Source organism: Ictalurus furcatus, chromosome 18 (genome assembly GCF_023375685.1).
Source record: "Ictalurus furcatus strain D&B chromosome 18, Billie_1.0, whole genome shotgun sequence".
Taxonomy (NCBI): Eukaryota; Metazoa; Chordata; class Actinopteri; order Siluriformes; family Ictaluridae; genus Ictalurus; species Ictalurus furcatus.
Genome location: NC_071272.1, coordinates 7,981,113 through 8,007,984, shown reverse-complemented (window position 1 = coordinate 8,007,984; position 26,872 = coordinate 7,981,113). Strand labels below are relative to the sequence as shown.

The following is a 26,872-nucleotide window of genomic DNA, read 5'->3' as shown; positions in this document are numbered from 1 at the left end:
AAAGACAGAGTGATGGAGACAGGGAGAGACAGAGATAAAGAAAGACAAAGACAGAGAGAGAGACAGTGTGATGGAGACAGAGAGAGACAGTGATAAAGAAAGACAGAGAGAGACAGAGATAAAGAAAGACAGAGAAACAGATAAAGAAAGAGAGAGAGACAGAGATAAAGAAAGACAGAGAGAGACAGTGATGAAGAAAGACAGAGAGAGAGGGAGGGGCAGAGAGACAGAAAGATGGATGGATATATATAAATATATATCAAAGAGATACAAAGAAAGAAAGACAGAGTGATAGAAACACTGAGAAAGAAAGACAGAGTGATAGAGACACTGAGAAAGAAAGACAGAGTGATAGAGACACTGAGAAAGAAAGACAGTGATAGAGACACTGAGAAAGAAAGACAGAGTGATAGAGACACTGAGAAAGAAAGACAGAGAGCCAAACAGAGAGACAGACAGACAAAGAGAGATATTTAGCAAGAGAGACAGAATGACAGGAAGAGATAGCGAGGAAGAGGGAGTGAGAGATAGAGAGAGAGATTTGAAAAAAGGAATGTTTTTTAGACCTCATTCTGGCTGATTTTTATTTGTTTTTTTTTATTTGTAAAAATGTAAATAAAAAATGAAAGAGTGAAGTTGTTTTACTATTGCAAAGGAGTTGTGATTTCTTACTGTACTTGAGGATCTGAACCTCACCAGCCCCTCTGTGTGTGTGTGCGTGTGTGTGTGTGTGTGTGTGTGTGTGTGTGAAGAGTAGGAGTACTATTTATACGTGTCCTCATACCGTAACGCTGTGCTGGATTGTAAGCCCTTTGTAAGTTCAAGCCTGTAACACTTTAACAGTATAAATTGATTTTCCAGGTTTTAGCTTAGCGCAGCATGTTGCACTGATCAGAAGCCTTACTGCACGATGACAGACCACTAAACTTCCTGTAGAGACAGGTACGGGTTAAATATTCGCTAAAATACACCAGAATCCACCTGTATTCTTCACTGACCACGTACAGTACAGTATATCCGTCTCGGATACAAGCTTCAGCCGAGTAAAGTTTCGTATTTGTTTTTAATAACCGCTGAACTAAGACCAGCTCTTGGTTTTCGACTCAGACTCAGACTCTAGAGGCTGCTGTAGATCACGACGGATCATACGACCATAACAATTAATAATAATAATAATAACAAGTAATAATAATAATAATAACAATTAATAATAATATTAATAATAAAAAGGCTTCCCACAATCCGTGCACTATTTCTGCGTTAGCGTCAGGAAACAAAAGATCACCGTTACTCAACTCATAACGTTTTGTTAAGCATGAAATGAACTCTTTCATTCGTCACCCCATGCACGTCATAATCAGCCGTTAAAACGCAATTAAGATGACGCAATCGTGACTGTGGAGGAGAAAAAAAAGGAATGAAAAGAAACGTTCCCGTTAACATCCATCTTAAAAATAGATAACCGTCACCTCAGGCTTCACGTCTCGTCCTAAATCGGCAGACTGGGTTTATCGTGCAGAACCAGGACCGTGGGGTGGAAAACGTATATCCACGCTGTTTTTAGGAGATTATGGCATTATGACGCCGCTTTCAGTAAGTCAGCGTAACGAAACGATTACCTCGGGGGGCTGAAATTAATAGGAAAGGGAAATGAATAGATTTCCTAAAGTGAACATCGTGCAGACGTGAATCGTGGCCGTGGAGGTGTGGAGGTGAAGAGATCCTGCCTGACTCGCCAACGCCTCACGCTTCATTTCCACGAAGAAGCGACTCCCTCTGATTAAACGGCCTCGCTGCCCGTCCCAAAGCCTCACTCCTTGGGAAATCTGTTGCTATCTGATCGTTTAGATGGAGGATCAGGTCAGGAATATGAAGAGGAACGTGACGTTCTCGTGAAGTGGGTGATTCATGTATTTCCTTTTGAACTCCGTTCCATGAAAACCTGATTCAATGTTTACAAAAAATATTTTTAGATATTAAAAAAATCGAACCCTGAAAAGGACCAAAACAATCCATAACATTTTACAAGTTTGAAGTTAAAATACAAAATTTTCACACTTTATCTGTTTCTAGTCAGTTTGTACATATAATATTATACTTTTTTTTAATCATTCAACATTTTATAAAAAAGATATCACAATATCCACAATATATCAGAAGCTCACATAAATACAGTCACTGGGCACAGTCCTGCACAAATAATTATTAATGTGTGTTTATTTAGCCTGATTTTTTTGACTAATAATTATCATCGACGATGCAGAAGGTCTGATTTTCAATCTCTCTCTGGAAGGATTACAGTAGGGCTGGGTGATATGACAAAAATATCATATCGCAATACTTGAGGACATTTCGTGTCACGATATATCGTTTAGCTTACAAGCTGTCCGCATGATAAACAAGAAAAAACAACAACGTTAAACCGGGTTTGACGATACTTTTCTTTGTCTTCAAAGACAAAGACAATAAAAAAAATTACATCAAAACAACGGCATCCGTTCAGCACCGTTTAATCAGTAATTATTAAAAGTCCATCCATCTTCTATACTGCTTATCCTTTTCAGGGTCATGGGGAACCTGGAGCCTATCCCAGGGAGCATGGGGCACAGGGCGGGGTACACCCTGGACAGGGTGCCAATCCATCGCAGGGCACAATCACATACACACTCACACACCCATTCATACACTACGGACACTTTGGACATGTCAATCAGCCTACCATGCATGTCTTTGGACTGGGGGAGGAAGCCTGAGTGCCTAGAGGAAACCCCTGCAGCACGGGGAGAACATGCAAACTCCGCACACACAGGGCCACGGTGGGAATCGAACCCCCGACGTGTAAAGTGAACGTGCTAACCACTAAGCCACCACGTGCCCTATTATTAAAAGTGTAAAATAAAAAATACATCATCATACCAATGATATCTCAGAAAAGTGAATTGCATAATCATTGATCATTTATTATATCGATATATCGCCCAGCCCTAGATTACAGCACTTCCTAATATTTCCAAACATCACACTTTCAGATCAAGGACAAGTAAAATATGTAGGTTCAACAAAAAACTAAAATATATAAATAACGTATTTATATATTTGGGGCAGTAGTGGCTTTGCGGTTAAGACTCTGGGTTATTGATCGGAAGATCAGAGGTTCAAGCTACCAGTGACTATGTTTACATGGACAGCAGTAGTCTAATTATTGACCTTACTCTGAGTAAGACAATATTGTGATTAAGGTGTTTACATTAGTCACTTTTAGAATACTCCTGTCATGTATCCGTTTTACATGTTATAGAACATATTTCGATTCACAGCACGTCATTACGTCACCGGGCCACGGCGTCCGACGCTCCCTCCAGAATTTCACGTATCAACATACAGTTCGTCTTCGTTATGGTACCGTATACAGTTTTGGGTGTTTTTACTAAAATTTTTTACGCTTCAAGTGCAGTTAATTATTTGTCATGCTGTACGCGCAAATAGACGACTGCTTGAAGCCATGGGCTGCGTCCCAAACCGCGTACTTACCGTCTATATAGTAGCTGAGATACATGTATTTCACCTACTACAGGCCTATAGTAGGCAAATACGCGGTTTGGGACGCATCCGTGCTCTCTTGTTTGCCGTAAAACGGTTGAGCACTGCCGTGTGTGATCGTGACCTCTCGCAAAATGCGGTGAAAACTCCCACACGGCGTTAATAGTGTGATTAAGGTGTGTACTTGTCTGTAATACACATCGATAATGCGACTAAAACAGGAATACTCCACACGTCTTATTTCGATTTGTGTTTACTTCAAGTATGACCTTAATCGGATTAAGGTAATTAAAAATTGCTGTTTACATGCTAGTTTCTTAATCAGAGTATTGTCTTAATCGGGTTAATAGTGGATTATTGTTGTCCATGTAAACGCACTGACTATTGGGTCCTTGAGCAAGGCCCTTAACTCTCTCTGCTCCAGGGGTGCTGCATCATGGCTGACCCTGCGCTCTGACCCCAACTTCCTGACATGCTGGGATATGTGAAGAAAATAATTTCACTGTGCTGTTTTGTATATGTGATCAATAAAGACTCATTATATATTTCATAACTCGGATTAAACTCATTAAATAGAAATACATACGTTTACAAAATACATTGTAGTAACATGGACGTTATATCAATATGTAAATGCTTATGTTCGAGTGCGGTATTAACGACTGCCGTAATGATTTCATTGTGAAGGTTCGCAAATTATTTTCTTCGGTGTTTGCTCCGTTTCTGACTGAACTTGGACTTGTATGAGCTAAGCTAATACACTTCAGACCGGATTTCCAAACAAACAACGTTTGGAAAACAAAGACTCGAGCTGCAATCGATGAGACGGAAATCCTGCTAACCTGCCCATGTGGAGTCGAGTCACCGACTCGAGCCAGTGTTTTCCTCGGGAATATTCGACACGTTCACTGTGTATTACACGTATTTTAGATATACGTCGATGCCGTTGCTGGTGACCGATGTGTGCAGTTAGATGTCAGCCCCCACACATGCTGTGTCATGTTTCTCAGAAACACTTTCCTCCTACGATGTGCTTGGAACGTGAATTAGTCAGCACAAAAAGGTCAAATGGATGGAGGAAAAAAACTAAAAACACACCTGTATTTTTGTTGTTAATAAAGCAATACATGTCCTTAACATTAATCTGAACATGTACATTTGCATGATTCTGTCAGATTTTTAAAACATACATTATGAATTAACTGTATAACTTATTACGTAGCTTATTTTCCTTTCTAGTCCTTTTGTGGGACTGGTTGAGCACTTTTGAGCTTTTTTCGCGGGAATTTATATGAAATTGTCCTCCATAACTGGTGAAAACACCTCATTATTCTAGATGTCTTGATGTACTACTATTACTTATTACAGGAATAACCTGCTGGTTCCATATTTGATTTGTTAACGTTATGTTACGTTACCTTAGCTAGCTATGTATGTTAGCTAGCTAATGTAACACAAATGTATAACCAGCTTGGTAGCTATTTATTCTCAGTAATACAAACCGGGCTTAACGTAATTTATCTGATTAGTAAAAATGACAGTTTTCCACTATTTATTGTCTACCAAGCAGCACTAAGATCTTCATATAAGATCTCACATGTCGTGAGACGTCAATAAGCTTCATAACATCAAAATACTTTAAAATGCGAATAAATTTCAATAAAACTATTCAACTGCCCAGATGTTATAGAGTATTTAATAACATGCAAATTCAATATTGTAATATTTTCTGGACTATAAGATTCTTGCAGCTTATATGGCAAAATGCCGTACATGTTATAATCTTGGTAACTACGTACTCTATGTTGTAATAGCCTCATTAGTTAGTGGATTTACGCTAGACGTGCTACTTAGCATTTATGGTATTTTCACACAAATTTCCTAGGGGCTCATAGGAATTAGCATTATTGTAGAGACAGTCCTAGTTTTGGTATTAAACATCGTTATAGAGTATAATAATAGCATTAATTTGCTAAGAATGGTGCTACAGATAAGTATTTTTCAGGCCTGATAGAGGAACTACAATCAGGACTATAGCTATAGTCAGGAACCAATACGTTACTGAATTACAGTAACACTAACGGACAAAAAGTAAATATGTAATAGATATTGTACATTATTGTGGAATAATCAAGCAGGTGAAACCCTTCACTGTGATGTTCTTTGATAAAATGGCTGACCTCATCATTTTTCTCTCTCTCTCTCTCTCTCTCTCTCTCTCTCTCTCTGTGTGTATGTGTCTCTCTCTCTCTGTCTCTCTCTCTCTGTGTGTGTCTCTCTCTGTGTGTGTCTCTCTGTCCCTCTCTCTGTCTCTCTCGCTCTCTGTGTGTGTCTCTCTCTCTGTGTCTCTCTCTCTATCTCTCTCTCTCTGTGTATCTGTGTGTGTGTGTGTCTCTCTCACTCTGTCTCTCTCTCTCTCTTTCTGTCTCTCTCTCTGTGTCTCTCTCTCAGATTTTCCACATGACGTACGACCTGGCAAGCGCAGTGGTAAGAATATTTAACCTGATTGGGATGATGCTCTTGCTGTGTCACTGGGATGGATGTCTGCAGTTCCTGGTCCCTCTGCTCCAGGACTTTCCTCCGGATTGCTGGGTGTCACTAAACGGTATGGTTGTAAGTATTCGAGCCTTTTTTATGTCTTTTATTTATTGTTTTGATCGCGATCTACTTTCTGGGACAGCGTACAGCGAGGTTAGGACAAAACTGCCGATGATGCTGTTATATTTTGTTCGGCTAATGCTTCGTACGTTGTCAGAACTAATCCTGGAGTTTCCCGTGTTTGTGTTTGTTTCTTCCGGGTTCTCTGGCTCCACTCCCCCCAAAACCAAAAATCATGCTGAAAGGTGGTAAATCAAATGAGTGTATGAATTTGTGTGTCCTGAGGTGGATCGGTGCGTTCTGACCTTGCACTTAGAGTTCCTGGGATAGACTCCGGATCCGGATCCGAATCCGGATCCATTTACCCTGACGAGGATGAATGAATGCCTGGGTAGAATACGGCTGCTGTAGGAAGTTGTTTGGGATTTAGATCGTGGTTTCAGTTTCCGGCCATGCCAGCACTTAGGTTGCGTGGCTGTCATGTTCTGAGCACATGAACAATTACGAAAGTAAACACACACCCCCGTAGACGAGTGTTTGACTTTCCGAAGCAAAACATACAGGCAATAAAGCGCCTTTTCAGAGTATCACCACCTGCCTTCCCAGTCACGACCATTAACCTGTGCTCAAAATGTTTATTAATTAAAGAATCAGTTTATAGTGACATTTAAGATTGTGGAGCATTTTTCTATGGTTACAGAAAATGAATCAACTCCTCCTGACGAATCAGAGTCGACAATTCAGCATCACTGTGGTATAAAATAAATAATAGATTTTTCTGTGTTATTTTAGGATATATTGTATGGTGGCCTGGGAAAACCTGTTGCAGTATTTCAAGAATAAAGTCGTAATCCTATGGCAAAATGGCGTCATGCCATCAAAGTGGCGTTCATGCGTTAAAAAGCAAGACGACATCAGTCTTGAAATTTATTTTTATTTTATTAAGTATTTTTATTTCTTGAAAGTCTGTATTTGAATTTTTTTTAAACAGTGACTGTGCATTTTTGATATAGTAGAAAATGTCTATATTTCACCATGAGATCGGTTTTCCCAGGCTGCCACACACATAAGTGTAAAACTATAAAGCGTGTCTGATCTGATCTGATCTGATCGCAACGAATGGCAAATATTACCAGGCATTTCAGGGTTAAAACCATTTCAGATTTGAAAATGTGAGCTGAATGTAACATTAGAAATTTGACCTTTACTGGAACAGGAAGTGCAGCAGTGATAGCAGATGGCTGTTCGGGATTTCTCATTACACATCACATCGGGGAGAGAGAAAAAAAAAAGAGGCGGTGGCTGATTAAAAAAGCCGAGCTAGGCTCCTTTTTAGTTCCTCTCAGCTCCATTATTCAGCTCATCATCTTCAAGGTCAAATTGGTCAGCTAGTGCACTAGGGCATTCACCGTACAGGCGACACATTCAGATCGGGTTTTCTTTCTTACTTGCTCTCTCTCTCTCTCTCTTCCTGTCTCTGGTGACGGATTTTGGGAAAACGGTGATGTGGAGAAAAGCCTTTTAGACACCAGGGTCTCATATCAAGCACCATAGAGCAAAGCTTATGCTAAGATGGCAGTAGTAAGAATCACTAAACAGTAAAAATGAAATGATCTTATTCTGCTTTGTGAATTCGGCATCCAGCTTTTCACCCATATTCAGTGCAAATGTAGCTGTTGTGTATTGCTAGATCAACACACTGTTTGCTCACGAGCTAAGTCCCTCCTACTGGATTAGCAAATTAGCAAATACGGATCACGCAAAAATCCCCTCGTTTTTTCAATAGTCGATTGATTTATTATTGGTGGTTCTGGTGTGGTTTGACATGATGCGGTTTATTGATAAGCTAGCTAGTTTTGTTCTGGCTTGTGCGTCCAAAATTCATTCAAGTTAACCAAGCTAAATTTACCAATGTTAGCAAATTCTCTCCTGAGTGAACTGACATATTCACCTGGAAAATTGTAATTTCATTCTGTCCTTTTTCTACATGCTGTCTGTCTGGACTTTTCCCTTGCTGATTTGTTAGTATGGAGCAAAAAATTTGATTATGAGGGATTGCTAGCTTGAATGTTAATTTTCTAGCTAGCTAGAGGGTTTACTAATTATTTGTAGAAGGATTGCTAGCTAGATGTAGAGGGATTGCTAGTTATATGTAGAAGGATTGCTAGGTAGATGTAGAAGAATTGCTAGTTAGATGTAGAGGGATTGATAGTTAGATGTAGAAGGATTGCTAGTTAGATGTAGAAGGATTGCTAGTTAGATGTAGAAGGATTGCTAGTTAGAATTAGAAGGATTGCTAGCTAGATGTAGAAGGATTTCTAGCTAGATGTAGAGGGATTGCTAGCTAGAGTTGGAGAGATTGTCAGGTAAATTTAAGGGATCACTAGCCATATTAAAAGTAATTGCTAGTTAGATTTAAAGAGATTGTTATTTAGATGTAGAGGGATTTTTATCTAGATTTAAAGGGACCGCTAGCTTTATGTAGGGGGATCCCTAGCTAGATCTATGTTTTTGACGATATCTTGGTGGCTATTAAGTGATCCGTGTTCTCTAATTCAGCCCAAATTCAGCTTTTTAGTTCTGCTAGTTACTACTAGTTAAATCTTAGAAAATTTAGAGCCCTGAAGGCTTTCCCTCTAGGGGAACCAATAAAGGTTTTATGTAGAGCAGCAGACCCCTACAATAGTGTTTCTGTACCAAAAAGTAGGATGCTAAGAAGCCTTTCAGGTAGCTAAGCAGCCGTAATTATCCAACGAACCCTTGAGGAACCCTTTAAGAACGTATTTTCTCAAAGGGTGTAAAAGCATCGGAACTCTTTCTGATAGAAAACGCTTCGTTATAAGGTTCTACCTAGAAAGTACTACATACATAGAACAAGAAAAATGTAAGTATTCTATAAGACCAGCGTGTACGTGTTCATCAGGAGAACCGGCGCAAAACTGATTTCAGACCAGTGTGTGCCAAGACTCTCCTCAGCTCTGCTGGAATCATCAGAGTTAACACAGTTACGCCTGGAGATGAACGTGTGCTTTACTGTGTTTGTTCCCTGACGTAATTAAAAACTCATTAGTGTTTATAAGCGTTAAAATGCACTGGCTCGATTCAGGTTAATGGTGACGGATTACAGGTGGTGAATATTGGGTTTAGAGTCTAGCGCTGAGTTCACGAGGCTTCGTTTCAGAGCAAATTTGGTTCCGGATTAGACGCTACGCATGCAACCGCAATCATGCTAACCTTCAACTGTTATGAAAGATTGTAATGCTACAGAGACTCCAGGGACCCCAGGAAGATCCTGAGGAATTTTGCGTGTTCTACTTATTATGTCCATGTGGGATTATTGAAGAACAAAAAAAAAATCAGCTTGTTGTAGTTTCATGACAATTGCTGAATTGCTTTGGATCAAAGTTGTATTCCCACCCCGCTCCCAGCATTCCCAGGACAGGTTCTGGATCCACCCCATACACTGACCAGGATATTCTGCTTAATGAAGATGAATAAATGAAAGCAGTTATACAGTTGTGCTGGACGTGTGGTGTAATGTCTGCCAAGCCTATTTCCACGCCCCAACCAATCCTAGGTTACATAACTTGGTGAGTGTGATATGTATACTCAAGTTCAGGGACATGACGGAGTGCTGGGTCTTCTGTCGTTTCAGTTTAGTGCAAAACATTAACGTTTGATTTGAGACGCTATTGTCAGGAATTAAATTAGGATTTAGGAAGTGCCAGAGCTCTAGTCACGGTGACGCAATGGCGGTGACGTTCACAGCAACGTCACAACTCCAGGGTTCGATCCTGAAGTTGCTGCCTGTATGTAGTTTGGCATGTTCTCCTCGGGTTCTCTGGTTTCCTTCCAATTCTCAAAAACATGCAGGTGGGTGGATTGACTATGTTATATTGTGCCTAGGTGCGAATGTGTGTGTGCATGGGTGTGTTACACATCTCGTACAGTGTTCCCAGGACAACATCTGAAGGAAAGATGGAGACCCTAACTCAGAGAGCCTAACTCAGTACAGCTGTGTGGGTGACCTTCAGTTTTCATCATTGTTTGTTTGGCAGTTTTGGAGCCAAAATGTCTTCTAATTCTTCCCTGGAAAGCTAACACAGAAAATATAGACACAGATTTGTTCAGTTTATCACACCCCCTGATAATTATATTGTTGTCCGCTCCCTTTTTGGTTAATAAGCTTCTCTGATACCAAAAAACAGTGTAATAAACCTTCTACTAGTGTATATTATGAGGCGTGTTACAAAATCATGAAAGTCTGTATCTGTACAAAAGATAAAAGCGATTTCATTACCTTTCCTTTCATGTCCAGCATTAGGGATTCCTCAGGGGTGACGTTTTAATTCTGCCTGGCTTTCTTTCTCTCTCTGTCTTAGACTAAGGCTTGAAATTAACAAAATCCCAGCTTCCTGGAGACTTTTAGAAAGGATCTCTGGACGGTATGATGCTTGATATGACTGCAGAACATTAAAAAAGTAAGCTGTAAGAATGTCTCGCATCTCAAATAATTTAACGCTCTGTGGTGGGTTTGGTTTTTAATCGAAACAGCATTAGGTTCATGAATATTTTCAAATGAATAGAATAGAAGAGAGAGAAGAAGACTGAACTGAATACTGACCGAGTTTATCACCTGAATATTGATCGAACACTAGTTGAATAAGTATGTACGACAGATGAGTCAACGTTTATGAATATTTGAGGAAAAAACGCCATTCCCGTGTGAACCCATTGTTCATGGTTTGGCTACAATAGTTAACAGGTTTGGTCGTGATGTATTGAAATGCATTAGCTACTGTGTATTCTAAATTAGCATCCATCCATCCAGCCAGCCATTTTCTATACCGCTTATCCAAGCCTATCCCAGGGTCTAAATTAGCATATTGTTTCAAACATGAACTAAAACAATGTTATTGAGTACAGATGTTCACTGGTTTGAAAAGTGTGCTTTATATATACTCAAGCGCCAGCACCCACCACAAAGCAGTGAAAATGATAGTTTAAAAAAAAAAAAAAAACAACAACAACAAAAGTCTCAATAAGAGAGTTGTTTCTGAATGAGCTCCTCTTCTTCCTCTCAACCCAGTAGAGCACAATCGCATGTACTGCTCTTTTGCTGCAAATCCTCTTAGGATTTGTTAAAGCAAATACCAAAAAAAAAAATTCCTGACAAACAAGGCAACAACGGCGCAGCGGTGACGAAAATAATCTGTTTTCTTGTCCTCATTACTCATTTGTCTTTACAGGTAGCTGGTGGAATGTTTTTCTGTCCGACGGTCGGATCAATGGCAGTCTTGCGCACTTAGATGTTTTGCCCTGAAAAAATAAAATCGATGCAGATGAATAAGTGCGGAACGAGCCGAGCTCAGCTTTTATTGCCGGACCGGGTGGGGGTTTGTGGTCCTGCTGAGGAACAATCCACGTCTTGCCTGTGTGAGATGGTGTGGGGTCTATAATGGGTCGTCAGGGGGCTATTAATGAGGCACGGAGTTCAGTCAGGTCGTCTGAGTTTACTCATAATGCAGATTAGCGGCATAACGAGAGCAAAAAGCGTCAAGTACCTATGTTAATCTCTGTCTAATGTGCTCAGAGAGACGTGAAATGAGATTCTGCTGGTCAGACTGACTGCTGGAACCATTTTCACTCTGGAATTGGTCCATACAGCTTTGAATTGATGGCTGTAAGTCATGAATTGTGACAGGGCTACTGATTTTATGAGGCGACCATTGTTCTGGTCACTTGATCTGAGAAATCACTCCACCAATAAACAAAGAGCGTTTAAATTTTACATCTGCCTTACACCTCCTCAGCTGGACTTGTTGGTTCACTGGATTCCTCCTCAGATGGTGTTGTTCATTTGCTGGATCTTTTTGTGGCTGAAGTTGGCATCCCACAGGATCTCTCTTCAGATGGAGTGGTTTTTAACTAGATCCCTCCTGACTTGGAGTTGTTGTTCCAATGAATCCCATCTCATCTGCTCACCAGCTTTCTCTCTTCTTAGCTGGACTTTTCCTCTCACTGGATTTCTTCCTTGATGAGGCTGACCTCTTACTTGATTTCTACTTTGCTTGAGGTGTCATCCATCTGGATCCCTCCTCAGCTAGAGCCGTTAAGCTACAGAATCCCTCTTCAGCTGACATTGCCGTCACGCTGGATTTCTCCTTGGCTGGAGTTGCTCTCTCACTGAATCTCTTAGCTGGAGTCAACATCCAATTGGATCCTCCTTCAGTGGAACTCTCCTTGGCTGACATTCTCCTCTCATTGGATGTCTTCATTGCTGGAGTTGTCATCCCACTGTATCCTTCTTTAGCCGGAGTTGTCATGTCACTGGATCTCTTCTTCGTCATCATACCATTGGATCCTGCCACAAATTCAAGTTTTCCTTATACTTAATCCATGCCTTTCCCTTTTCTGGCTAATTTGTAAATCTGGGGGATTGTAAATTTGTCTGGGAGCGCTGTCCGGGTCAGTGGCCGTTATGGATGCCATGAATTATTAAAGGAAGTGAAGAGTTGCCAGAAGCCAGAAGAGTTGCTGGTGATGGTGGTGCTGGGGAATGTGGGGCAACAGGAATGTCTGGGTCTTCCTTCCTGAAAAAGAGTATAAATAAACCATGAACATTTTAAACCAGCAACTGCAACTATAATGTAGGTCACATTTACATTTTGGAAATACCAATTAAAAAAAAAAAATAGTCACATCTACATCTGCAACTAAGAATTATTATGATAATCATTTAATCTAATGTTTGTTTGTTTGTTTGTTTGTTTATTTATTTATTTATTTATTTTTAAGATTAATTTATTAGTTACCAAAACTATTTATTTAAAAAATGTTTGCAGCATTTCAATCAACTATAGAACTCTTACCTAGGCTTAATTATACAGCACTGTACAATATTATTGATATTTATCAGATATCAAATCTGTCAAAAAATGAGAATAGTAGTGCTTATGTCGAACAAATGAAACACATAAACCAACAAAAAGTGTTTTTTCTATTTATCCTGCATACATTTTTGTAAATATATTTCTTATCTGCATTTCAAGCCCTGATCTGTGTAATTCTGACCTGACAAATTCAAAATAATAGTAAAATAAATATCAGCTAGCTTTCTTCCTAACTACAACACTCCAGTGCGGAATTTGTTTTGCTTGTCACGTGTGCGCATGAGGCGAATCATTTCTGGTGTGAGGCGTATTGGTGTAGTCGTACTGTGGTATAAAGAACATTCCCACAGGACTAATGTAGAGTGAGAGAGTGATAGTGAGAGAGAGCGAGAGTGTGAGAGAGAGAGTGACAGTGAGAGAGAGAGTGATAGTCAGAGAGAGAGTGTGTGAGAGAGAGAGTGTGTGAGAGAGAACATGTGAGAGAGAGCATGTGAGAGTGAGAGAGAGAGTGTGAGAGACAGAGAGGAATGCTGTGTACTGCTGCTTAATCATCACACCATGATAACACACCAGGTGCTAATCCTCAAGGGGCTAATGCTAATGTTTAGCCTAATAAGAATTAGCACACATGAAAGTTACACCTCAGGGGTATAACACCTTCCCAACACTGGCGTAGTTTTAACTCGGTGCAGTGGGTTTGTTTCTCTACCCAGCCTATTGGGGTAAAAATGACCCAACTGTTGAGTTATCCAGTGTATTATAATTTTTTTTATTATTATTAATAATACAAAATATGGCATGAAAGTAAGAAAGTAAAGGATGTGCTTTGAGCTTTTTGAGGATCAAAAAAAATCTGATAATTGTCAGATAAAAGCTTATTAGTCCAACCTGAAAAAAACAAATAAAGACAGAAAGAGTGAAAAATGTAAAATATACTCAAAGAAAGGTGATTTTTTTAAAGCCTCAAAGTTTCAAACGTTTTGAAATCATTTGTTACAAAGATGGTGCTGAATTTAATGTTTAAGGAAAGAATGTCCAGTTAGATAAGCTAGCTTGCTAATAATAACCTCCTGTGGTAACTTTAGCTAGCTCAGTAGCATCAACATATGTCAAGGCTTAGGAAGAGAGTTGTCTTTCTTCCTTCCTTCCTTCCTTCCTTCCTTCCTCCAATGTCAGCGCATCAACTTTAGCGTCATCTTCAGGACAGTTTACACTTTGTGGTTCCTTATTTACTTCAGCAGAGAGAGAAAACATTAACATTAGTGTCATTCAATGTGTTGACGTCAGATTCTAGAGAGCATTTAATTGGACAGAAAATCTGACGAGAAGCTGAAGTGCAAAATGATGTCATCAAAATTCTCGATCCGTATCTCTGGTAGAGAGAGACTCCACATTTTGAACGTGTATATCTTCTGAATGCGAATTTTGACATTGTTTTGGAGAGCACTAGCTTATAGACAACGTTTCGGCTGACATATTCATACAAAAAGCCACAAAACGTCCATTTGATTTCATGGGGACTTTAAAGTTTTTTAACATAACTTTTTACACATCGTGGTTTCTTGGTAACATGATAAGCTGCGGTTTTATTTTTTTCTTTCTGTCTTATTAACTTCACAAGAGAGAAAAAAGAGAGAGACTGTTTATAGCTGCTATAACATAAGTGAGAACAGGAGCTAACTTGTCTTGCAGACGTTCCACAGCATTAAATGTGATAAGAAAACAACAAAAACATCAGCTAGCTATTGATAGTGTTATACTGGTTAGCTTATCCCCTTTTTCTTTAACTTGCACAAATCTAAAGTTACTTTTTAACTGGTCGAGACTGGTTAAAAAGTCAATAGCTAGCTGTGTTGACTATAATTTACCTCAGATTCACATTGTAGCTAAATCTCTGTACTACTGCTGTGCTTGTTCAGCGCAGTGGAAGCCTTCCCCCAGGTCCTAGTGCCCTGCTAACTTGGTGTACTGTGCATTTGGACACACAATGGCATGATAATATAAACCTATAAAATACATTTCATCGGGGGGGGGGGGGGGGGGGGGGGCAAGCCACACCCACACCCACACATACCAACAGTAGCAGTGACATGAGCAACTTGTAGCTTGCTAGCGTGAATGCAGGGTTGGAGTACAGCATGGTTCCCCTATTCTCTCACACCGAGAGCGTGAACACACTCATTATACACTGAATGTGTTATTTTTCTGGCACTAACGCCTCACACTGAGTGCGAATGATAAAACTACAGATTCCAACTGGCTGAACACTCAGAGAGCCCATCGAGTTAATGTCGGGTTCTGCGTGTAAAACACTGCATGGTTCTCTGTGTGTGTTTTTTAAATTTGTTTTTGTGTTCTCAACTTACTCCGTTTTAATCCCTGAATTGAGGCAAAAACAGTTGGAGCACCTCATACACCAGTTTACTCAGGGGTTAGCTGATTAGTTTTCCAACAAGAATTAGAACAAAAGGCAAATAAATCACTGTGATGGTAACAGCTACAGAAGATTTAGTTTTAGAGAATTCTGTCGTATCTAAACAGTGTGTTAAAGTCTGAATCTAGAAAAGAATAAATAGATGAAAATAGAGATATTTGCTTATTCAGTAACATACAATGCCTAATATGGATGTTTTCTGACTTTTGTAACTGCAGATAGTTAGATAAGTTAGCTCGCTAACAATTACCTCCTGAGGTAACTTTAGCTAGCTAAGTAGCATCATTACATGCCATGGCTCAGGAAGTCATTCTTTCTTTCTTTCTTTCTTTCATTCATTCATTTTTTCCTTCCTTACTTTCTTTCTTTTTTCTTCTTTTGCTTTCTTTGTAGGTGTAGGCAAAGTGAGTCTTTCTTTCATTTCTTTTTCTTTTGTTTTTCTTTCTTTTTTCTTTTTTGCTTTCTTTGTAGGTGTAGGCAAAATGAGTCTTTCATTTCTTTCTTTCTTTTTTTCTTTGTAGGTATAGGCAAAATGAGTCTTTCTTTTTTTTCTTTCTTTTTTCTTTCTTTCTGTGTAGGTGTAGGCAAAGTGAGTCTTTCTTTCTTTTTTCTTTCTTTCTGTGTAGGTGTAGGCAAAATTAATCTTTCTTTTCTTTTCTTTTCTTTTCCTTTCTTTCTGTGTAAGTGTAGGCAAAATTAGTTATTTCATTTGTTTGTAGGTCTATCTTTCTAAAGTCTACCTTTCTTTGATAATTCTTATAAAATGTATTATATATATACAGAATGCCTCTCTCAGCCTGAATCTGATGTCTACAGGTTCTTAGTCAAAACTGCACAGTTCATTTAATCAGGGATTCCTTAACACCTCTCCCCAATTCACTCTTTTCTCTCTGCCCAGTGTCTCAGAAATTCAGAAAAAAAACGCTTTATATATGAAATATAACAGGTGTCACCAGTTTACGTCTCAGCTGCATCCTTCCAGTCACGTCGAATCAGCGCCTCCTGCACTGAGCTAAACCCAACACTCCAGACGTCAGGGAGTAGGAGTAACGTTATCATCTGCTCTTGTTTAGAGCTCGGCCTTGCGTCAGCTGCTCTCCCCGTTAAAATCCAAGCCAGCCGTCAATAATAAAAAAAAATTCAAGTGTTTTTCTCCTCCTCCGCAATCAGACGCATGACTTTGGGTGGCTCGTGTGCTCAAGTGATTCGCCATGATTAGCGGACTGCACTAGACAAGCGTGTTGATTAGCTCAGTGGTGTCCGAGTGCAGGTGTCAGCTAGATGAAGATGTGCACGTGGAATATTAGTGATAATAAAGAGGTAAAGACTTGTGTGTGTAAAGCTATTTTAAGCAACATGCTAACACAGTGCTGTCTCACAGCTAATTAGAGCACAAAAAACAGGTGTGTGTGCATGTGTGTAAGCGTGTGGGTGTGTGTCATTTTATGTTTTTCTGTTAGTCCTGGCAAATATAAACATGCATTAACCATTAAAGCACCAGTTATTTCATGACTCCCATTTACGGGAGCATTGCAGCAGATAATTAGCATTTAATATTATTTATTATCTCTTGTAGCGCAGCGTTGTATCTCTGAGCCTCAGAAATCATGACTTGTGTTTTTGCCCAAATACGTCAAATGGTGGTTTGAGTGAGTTTCTCTGGCACTCACCCTAAATGTGCAAACAAAATCTGTATGAATATTGAATACTGTCCTAACATCGAGACCTACTAAAATGAAAATCTATACAAAGCTGGTACTCTGGTATTACTGATACATGAGTTACTGAAGTGATCACTCTGTTAGGACCTTCCTTCCTGACTTGTTTCCTTTTATCCACCCAAACATCCTTCCTTCCAAACCTCCATCCTTGCAAACTCTCAAACTTACTTATTTCCAAAATCCTTCCTTCTAAACGTCCAAACTTTCTTCATCCAAACTTGCAAATTTCTTACTCTACAGTTTCTTCCTTTCTTCCTGCCTTCAAAACATTCATCTTTCCTTCCAAATTTCAGGACTTCTGAACTTCCTTCCTCCTGACATCCTTCCTTACTACTTTCCTCCAAACTTCATTCCTTCCAAACTTTCTTACTTATAAACTTCCTTCTACACTTCCAAACTTCCTTCCAAACCACCTAAACTCTCAAACTTCCAAACATCGTTCCTTCTAAATGTCCAATTTTGCAAAATTTCTTACTCCACATTTATTTCCTTTCTTCCTTCCTTCCAAGTATCCTTTTTTCCTTCCAAATTTCAAGACTTCTAAACTTCCTTCCTCCAAACTTCCCTCCTTCTTCCAAATGTCCTACCTTACTACTTTCCTCCAAGCTTCATTTCTTCCAAATTTCCTTACTTCTAAACTTCCTTCTAAACTTCCAAATGTTCTTCCACACCTCAAACACTCAAACCTTCTTCCTTCCAAATCTCCTTCTAAACATCCTTCATTATAAATGTTTAAACTTTCTTCCTTCCAAACTTCCTTCATCCAAACTTGCAAAATTTCTTTCTCCACATTTCCTTCCTTTCTTCCTTCCTTCCTTTTCCCTTCAAACGTCCTTACTACTTTCCTCCAAACCTCCCATCCTTGCAAACTCTCAAACTTCCTTCCTTCCAAACCGCCTTCTAAACATCTAAACTTTCTTCTTTGCAAACTTCCTTCATACAAACTTGCAAAATTTCTTCCTCCATGGTTCCTTCCTTTCTTCCCACCTTCCAAACATCCTTCTTTCCTTGCAAATTTCCTTCCTTACCTTTTCCCTCCAAGCCTCCTTCCTCCAAACGTCCTTCCTTACTACTTGCCTCCAAACTTCCTTCTTTCTAAACTTTCTTCTAAACTTCTTTCTGCATTTCCAAATTTCCGACATCCAAACGCCATGGACTGGCATCCCATCCTGGGTGCATTTCTTCCTCACACACACTATTGAAAAACCCAGCCTCAGACGCTTTTACTCAAGAATAATCTGCCAATGCCCGAGGTATGACCTACACACAGGTGATTATAATAATCTGAATATAGAGCCCAGAAAATCGACTTAATGCATAAATATTAATGTAAGGTTTGGACATAATTCACCAACTCTGATCACAGCCCAAAATGCTTAAAAATTGGAAATTGGAAGGTGTTTAGAGATTCCCTTCCCTAGTTCAAAAGGCATGAAAATCACCAGGATGATCTCGGATCTATTTAAGCTCCGCTTGCAGTTGATTGTTTTTGTTTTTCCCCCCAAGATATTTCAGTTTATCTTGGCTATACAACAGTAAATTCAAAAAGAAAAAAAAATCTCATCTGATAAATCATTCATGTTTCTGTAGTAATCCGTCATCGCTGTTAAAATTGACATCCACCTTCAAGACATTTCACATGCTATCACACACGCCTGAACAGCAGGCTAGGTATGTTTCCGCTACCTCTGTGGGTAGTAATAACACATTATTACTAAACTATTCGACATCAGGCTGTCAGTAGGAAGACCTGCAGTGTTTTCCTCTGGGCCCGGGCTGCGGATTTCCTCCATTAATTACCGAGGTGTGTGTTTTGTTCAGGCGAAGCTCTCTGGCGCGCACAGACACACAATAATTAAAATCCAATCTGTTATTAATCACAAACAGTGTTTCGGATGCAGGAAAAGTGTGTGTAGTGTTTTTGTGTGTGTGTGTGTGTGTGTGTGTGTGTGGGTATAGGGAGCATTATGGAAAAGTGAGGAACTGAAAGATGGCTTTGCAGGGGCGTGATTGCGTTTAAGAAAAATTCAGACCTAAACAAAATCAAAAAAACAGTGTTTCCACGTAATGCATAACACACTGATTTCCATTAACAGGAAGGATGAAGGTGAGAATAAACACCAATATAAATGGTGAACAGTATTTTTAATATGCACAGCTGTTCATGTAATTCAAGTCCAAGCACAACGTGGAGCTTCTACAGTATCTTTCTGCTGTGGAGCAGCTAACACATCAGTCTTTAAACCTGTCTGGTAAAATCAGCATGGAGATTAGATATCAGATCCTGGAGATTAGATCCTGGATTACATCAACGAGAGACTCAAAGCTCTTCATTTAGCCATAAAAACAGGCGTAAAAAAAAAGGACGCAGGTGGACACGCCCACACCGTGGAAGCAGGAGAGGGGTTGCGATTTCTGCAGTGTTGCGCTAGACGTTTCGTGCGGATTTAAGGAGTTTTTGGAGCTGAGTTTTCTTCTCAGCACTTCGGTGTCTCAGAGGGAATGGAATGAAATGTGAGCAGTCAGCAACTCGGGACCGACTACAGAGCTGGTACATTACCGAAAAGTTATCACATCCGTCTGCTGAGAACACTCTGATGAGAACACACACACATAGAGAGAGAGAGAGAGAGAGAGAGAGAGGGAGCAGGGAATTGGGGCCATCCAGAAATAATTTGATGCTTCTTTTAGTTTGTCAGCACCATGTTCCTGAGTGAAGTGCACTAGAAGACGTCCAGGTGGAATTCGCTTCCCATCAGCAATGCTAAGTAATCACAAAATACAAAAGAAAACAAAAACACTGTAATGTTGGAAAATATTATCAGCAGATTTATAGATGTTTTTCCCAAAGTGAAAGCCTACTACTGTATTTTAAAGCCTGCTGTAACATGTCTCATATATATCAACAAACACCAGTCTATACCAGAATTCTCCATCAGACACCAAGAAACACCAGTGACATGGACATGCAGCAGAATTCACTATTAAACACCAATACTGACCATCAGACCCCTGTATTCACCATCCAACACCAACATTTTCAAACAACAATGACAAAATGTATCAACAGGCATTAGACATTAAACCCCAAAATTCCTATTAAACACAAGCATTCTTGATCAAGCACCAACCTTCATCACCAAACAGCAACATACTCAAACACAACTATTTTCCATCAAACACTAACGTTCACCATCAAACACCAACATACTCAAAATATTCTGCATAAAACATGAACCTTTACAATCAAACACCAACATACTCAAACACAACCATTTTCCATCAAACACCAGCCTTCACCATTAAACACGAAGTTCCACCATCAAAATCCAAAATCAGCTAAAACAAATCTTTTCCATTAAACACCATTTTTGAACAGCATGAATATTTCCCATCAAACATCAGATATCCACCAAAATTCTCACCACCACATTTCAATATTAGCCAACGTTTTATTACCTTAAGTAGCTTAAACACAAGTAAAAATTCCCTCAAAAGCCAACAAACACCAACATCCTCCAACCCACACCAACACCCTAACATTGCAATTTTGTGTGCTTTATGTGTTATAATTATGTATAAGAACTGATAAGCCAAAAGAACAGTTCTAGAACATCATAGAAACTTAACAAAAATCAAACTGTGGCACAACAAACCTACCCATTATCTGGGTTTGTTGTTATCTGATGGTGAATGTTGGAGTTTGATGATTAACATTGGTATTTGATGTTGAGTGTTGGTGTTTGATGGCGAATATTGGTGTTTGATGGTGAATGTTGGTGTTTGATGGCGAATATTGATGTTTGATGGTGAACGTTGATGTTTGATGGCGAATATTGATGTTTGATGCCGAATGTTGGTGTTTGATGATGAATGTTGATGTTTGATGGTGAAAGTTGGTGTTTGATGATGAATGTTGATGTTCGATGATGAATGTTGGTGTTTGATGATGAATGTTGATGTTTGATGATGAATGTTGATGTTCGATGATGAATGTTGGTGTTTGATGATGAATGTTGGAGTTTGATGATGAATGTTGGTGTTTGATGATGAATGTTGGTGTTTGATGGTGTATATTGGAGTTTGATGATGAATGTTGGTGTTTGATGGCAAATATTGATGTTTGATGATGAATGTTGGTGTTTGATGATGAATGTTGGTGTTTGATGGTGTATATTGGAGTTTGATGATGAATGTTCGTGTTTGATGGCAAATATTGATGTTTGATGATGAATGTTGGTGTTTGATGATGAATGTTGGTGTTTGATGGTGAAAGTTGGTGTATGATGGTGAAAGTTGGTGTTTGATGATGAATTTTGGTGTTTGATGGCGAATGTTGATGTTTGATGATGAATGTTGGTGTTTGATGGTGAAAGTTGGTGTTTGATGATGAATGTTGGTGTTTGATGATGAATGTTGGTGTTTGATGATGAATGTTGGAGTTTGAGGATGAATGTTGGTGTTTGATGGCGCATGTTGGAGTTTGATGGTGCATGTTGGAGTTTGATGGCGCATGTTGGAGTTTGATGATGAATGTTGGTGTTTCGATGCAGAATATTGATGGTTGAGGGAAAATACTGATATTTGAATATTACAGGTGTTTATCCATGTGTGTGAATGTAAATGTGTTTAGTCGTCTTAAATTATTTATTTATTAGACAGATTTAAACGCTTTGGTAATACTGTAGATGAATAATATCACGTCCACAGAGATATTCTGAGATGAACTGCATTGAATTGAACTGAAAGAGTGTAAGAAGGAGATTAAAGGTTGAACTCTTTCACCAGCAGAAAAAAATGTGAGAAATGGAAGATGAACAAGAAAGAGATGAAAGAAAGACAAATGCAGTAAGGAAAGAGATAAAGAGAAAGCGCTAGGCATGAAGGGCATTTCGGCATTGTGCTTTATGGAGAATCAGTCGTTCTTCACCACTCTGACTGCAAGCTAGTGCCCAATAACTCTTCTACACCCATCTCTCTCTCTCCTCTCTTTCTCTCTCTCTCTCAACCCTCCCCACCAACCTTTCTCTTACTGCTCACTTATTTTTCATTTGCTTCATCTTTTTTTCTCTTCTTTCTTTCCCTTTGTGCCATTCCACCATATGTGGTTCATTTCCCACCTTTTATTCTTCTAATTCCTAATTCCTAATTCCTTGCATCTTATCTCCTTCCACCCCTATTTTCTAACTATCATCCATTCCTATCCCCTTTTTCCTATCTTTCTCTCTCTCTCTCTCTCTGTCTCTCTCAGAACGACTCCTGGGGGAAGCAGTACTCATACGCTCTCTTCAAGGCCATGAGTCACATGCTGTGTATCGGTTACGGAGCCCGAGCGCCGGTCAGCATGTCCGATCTGTGGATCACGATGCTCAGCATGATCGTGGGAGCGACGTGTTACGCCATGTTCGTGGGCCACGCTACGGCACTCATCCAGTCGCTCGACTCCTCGCGCAGACAGTACCAAGAGAAGGTAAGAAAACTTTCTCCACTTTACACTTTCACTCTGTTCTCCTCATGCTCTACAGCAGAAGTCATGTGACCCAGGCCATCTCTATTATTATTAACAAAACAGTTGCTTTAAAATGCCTTTTCATTTACTTTATATACTGAGGGAAACAGAGCCCCAAAACCTGACCCAACTGTCTGTCTTTCTGTCTATCTGTCTGAGTGTCTGTCTATATAGATCTAGTCTGTCTGCCTGCTTACTTCTCTGTGTGCCTGTCTGTCTCTTTTCTGTCTCTCTTTCTGTCTTATTTTCTGTGTCTTTCTTTGTCCTATCTGCCTGTCTGTCTGTCTTCCTGTCTGTCTTTTTATCTGTCTGTGTGCATGACTCCTTTTCTGTTATCTGTGTGTCTTTTTCTGTCTCTCTATCTCTAACTGTCTGTCTGTCTGTCTGACCATTTTTCAGTCTCTCTTTGTATTTAATTCTGTCTCTCTGTCGCTCTTTTCTTTTTCTGTTCATCTGTCATTTCTTTTTTAACTGTCTGTCTCTGCCTGTGTATCTGTCTGTCTCTCTTTTTTGCCTTTCAATCTATCTGTCTTTTTTCTCACTACCTATATATCGGTCTGTCTGTCTCTGTCTGTCTGTATTTTTCTATCTGTTTCTTTATCTAAATAACTAACTGTCTGTCTGTCTGTCTGTCATGTGCCTTTTGAAATCTGTACAGTAAGATCTTTTCTGTAGCCTCAGGGCAAAACTGTTCAGTACAGTGTTAAACATGTCCAGACAGGCAGGCAGACAGACTGACAGACCGACAGACAGACCGACAGACAGGCTTTGGAACGTATAGAACATATTGATCAGCTCAGAGACCTGTTGGCATGGTAACGGATAACGCAGAGTGTTTAACAGCTTCATTAAACATGCAAAAAAATCAGACATCTGAAAGACAAGAAACAGTGGGAAGCTGAACACACACACACACACACACACACACACACACACATATATACATGCACATGCACAGTGAAGAGAGGTGTATTTATACATCTAAGTAGGTGGTGATAAGAAATACACATACATGTATATGCAAATTAAATGACTGCGTATGGAATATTTTGTGTGTCAGAACTATTAGGCAAAAAAAACATGACCTGTGCTCCGTACATAACTTTCAAAAACACCCAGAAACGGACAAAACACTGCAACGCTCCCTCAAACGACGCAAAGTTCACTTCAGTAACATCTGAGATTAGACTTCACGGACTTTCTCCTTTCCTTTTTACATTTCTTAAACAAATATGAACAAATTCATGAAAGGTCTGTTTATTAAAAATAATTTATCGCCGTCAAAATTTGTGAAGGTCCGGTTTCTTAAAAATTCCTCGTTTACAAAGGTCTGGATAAGTGATGAGCGTGACTGAACGGCGACATCAGGAAACTTTTAATACTTAACCATTAGCGATTAGTTTACGTCTGTAAATAAGACGATCTGGTTATGTTTTGCTTCGTAGCGGCACTTAAGTGCTTTAACACTTTTGGCTAAGACTCTGAATGGAAGAGACGTCTGTTTTGGACTCGAGGTGGTGAATAAATGCTCACTTTGTCCAGCTGTCTTTATCTGTTTTGTTTTCATCATGGTGTTTTTAAAAAATAAATAAAATAAAATAAAATGAAACGTCTATGAAAGTCTGTGCAAACGTTCTCTTTTCTGAGCTGCTGTCTGCTGTATGAAAGCCTGTTTCTGGCACATATGAGAAAATATCGTTGTCTCGCAGTTGTGATGTTTCACCTTACAACTGCAAGTTAATATGCAATACAGGACGAAGACTACTTTCCGCAGTGCTTTGTTTTCGGCTCCATGTCGGTTGCGTACGTTAAGTAGCTAGCTTAAACAAGCCTGAATGCTTCTGGTGTGCATATTTATACCATGTGACCTTTTCCTGACCCCTGTGTTCGTGGTTCTCGCCCTCGCTGTTTGTTTCTAAGCCGAATCGTGGCTGCAATACTCTTACCGTGATTGCTCCACGTTCTTAAGTGCACTGAATTTATCTCCAGTAAATGAGCTGTCGTCTGTGGGTATAAGAGAAACCCTTAGAGAAAGCGAAAGAAAGAGAAAGGAGATTTGACAGCACGTAGCAGAAAACAATAGAAAGGAAGAGAAAGCGCATAGGGATGGGTAGATTATCTCTTGTCTCGGTGGCATCTCGGGCTCTTGCGTCATTTTATATATGCTTTTTTTTTTCTCGGAAGGCTTTTAATAAACCCGGCACGCTCACAGGCTCTGAGAGATCATGCTCGTTTGTCCCAGAGGTGCAGAGGCTTAACACGTCAGACTCTCTGTGGGGTTTGTTGGGGTTTGGGTTTAATGTACACGGATCATTACAGCATCAGGCAGAGCGTCCTACGGTTAATAGCATTACACGCAAATGGGAGGATATCAAGTGGACATATTCTTTATTTAGCCAAGCTGCCTAACAAGAGAGTTCAAACGAGTTCAGTAGCAAAAGGTACACCACATCGTCACTGGATTGTCATTGGTCAGAAGAACGGGTACTCATTTCTGACATTAAATGTAACTATAAATGGGTAAAAAGTATGTCATTCATTAATAGATTTTTAAAAACTGTAAATCGTTGACAGGTTGCTGTGGTGTAAGAAGATTGGAACATGTCCGTATGTAGTGTTATAGCTGATTACAACCGACTCTTCTGTATTTATTTGAGTTCACGCCAATCTGGCGTTGACGTCTGGTTTATGGACGATGATAAGTGCAATTACAGTGTAATCGCAGTCATACCGAGTCTTTCCTCTGTCCCCTACCGGCGTATCTGAGGTAAAAGTCGACGTTCCTGAGGATTTTGTATTGTTTCCACATGTCAAGAAGGGCTGGATTTACATTACTGTCCAAAAGTCCACTAAACGTCCACGACGATTAACGTTGACGGTCATCATTCGGATCAGACTCCACTGTTAATACACAACGAGACGCTAATTAGTCATGAAGGATTTATACACTTAAAGCTTTATGCATTATAGACTAGGAAAAGCTTTTTAGACCGGCCGAGCTCCAAGTTCCTCAAACTAATGAGATTCTCTCGTCCGTCCTTAAGGCGGGAAGCTTCATGCGAAACACCATCAATTTACCTGTCGTTCTCAGCACAGAGTCTTATCTGAAGAAAAGAAATGCACACACGCTCGCACGTACACACACACACACACACACACACACACACACACACACACACATCACTCAGGTCACCTTGACAATGACGAGGCAGGCTTTTTATTCATTTACATCCCGTCCACCGGCTCCTGCATTAGCTTTTATCTTGGGTTTTAAACACGATGTCCTGGTGCTGTAGGAACAGAGTGTGGTCAATACAAGTGAACAGTGAACACACACACACACACACACAGCCTGCACTTTCATTAGCGCTCACAATGTCACCGTTACCGTTTCCTGCTCGCTGAGTGAATGGATATTAGACGACGTCTGATCACAGAGACATTAGATTTATCTCTGATGCTCAGGGCTTTGGCAGATGTAATGTGAGAGAGAAAGAGAGAGAATTACTTACAACAAGCAAAATTTCTGCAGCAAATGACATTTAATTTAACGTTCTCAATTCTTTGCTAATCTAATCTAATGTAAATCACATGACGGATTTTCACACTGATTAGTGTGTTATTTAATTTGCGTTTCACTATTTAGCTTTAGACGGTGTGTATACTGTAGCTACTACCTTTTCTCATTGGAACTAAAAAAAACAAAAAATTGCTGGATGCTGGACAGGCCACGCCCACAAGAGACAAAGTAGGGAACAAGTGCCATGTAAGACAGGCAAATTCCTGCTCAGATCAACCTGGATCAGACCAAACCAGGGCCTTAAAGATGAGATCTGCATGTGGAGAGCATTTCGATCCAAATCTACAGAAATCTATAGAACATTCAGATCAAATCTGCATATAGAGCTCGGATCGAATGAGCTATTCACTTCAAACCACTTCATGTCTGGATCAGACATGAATCAGAGATCAGATAAAGATCAGATGGGCATGTGCAGCCTGAGTACGTTCGTGTCAAACTAGATCACCTCACATGGAAATGGTATATTTACTTTACACACACATTACAGTACTTGATGTCTCATTCAGTTCCAAGAAAGAGAAGGAGCTAATGGAGCTCAGCCAGCTGATCACTAGAGATGTGTTGTTCACAAAGGAGTCGACTCTTTGAGCCGAC

The 26,872-nt window shown here is 39.7% G+C and overlaps 1 protein-coding gene across 1 annotated transcript in view; it reads left to right on the top strand.

The window, feature by feature from the left end:
- Nucleotides 1–5,733: 5,733 nt before the first annotated feature.
- LOC128622153 (potassium/sodium hyperpolarization-activated cyclic nucleotide-gated channel 1) overlaps nucleotides 5,734–26,872 on the top strand; it is a 51,833-nt gene continuing 30,694 nt past the window's right edge. The window contains exons 1-2 of the mRNA XM_053648417.1: nucleotides 5,734–6,153; nucleotides 22,438–22,656. Coding sequence (XP_053504392.1) covers nucleotides 6,001–6,153; nucleotides 22,438–22,656 — 372 coding nt within the window. The 5' untranslated portion in view covers nucleotides 5,734–6,000. The remainder of the gene's footprint in view (nucleotides 6,154–22,437; nucleotides 22,657–26,872) is intronic.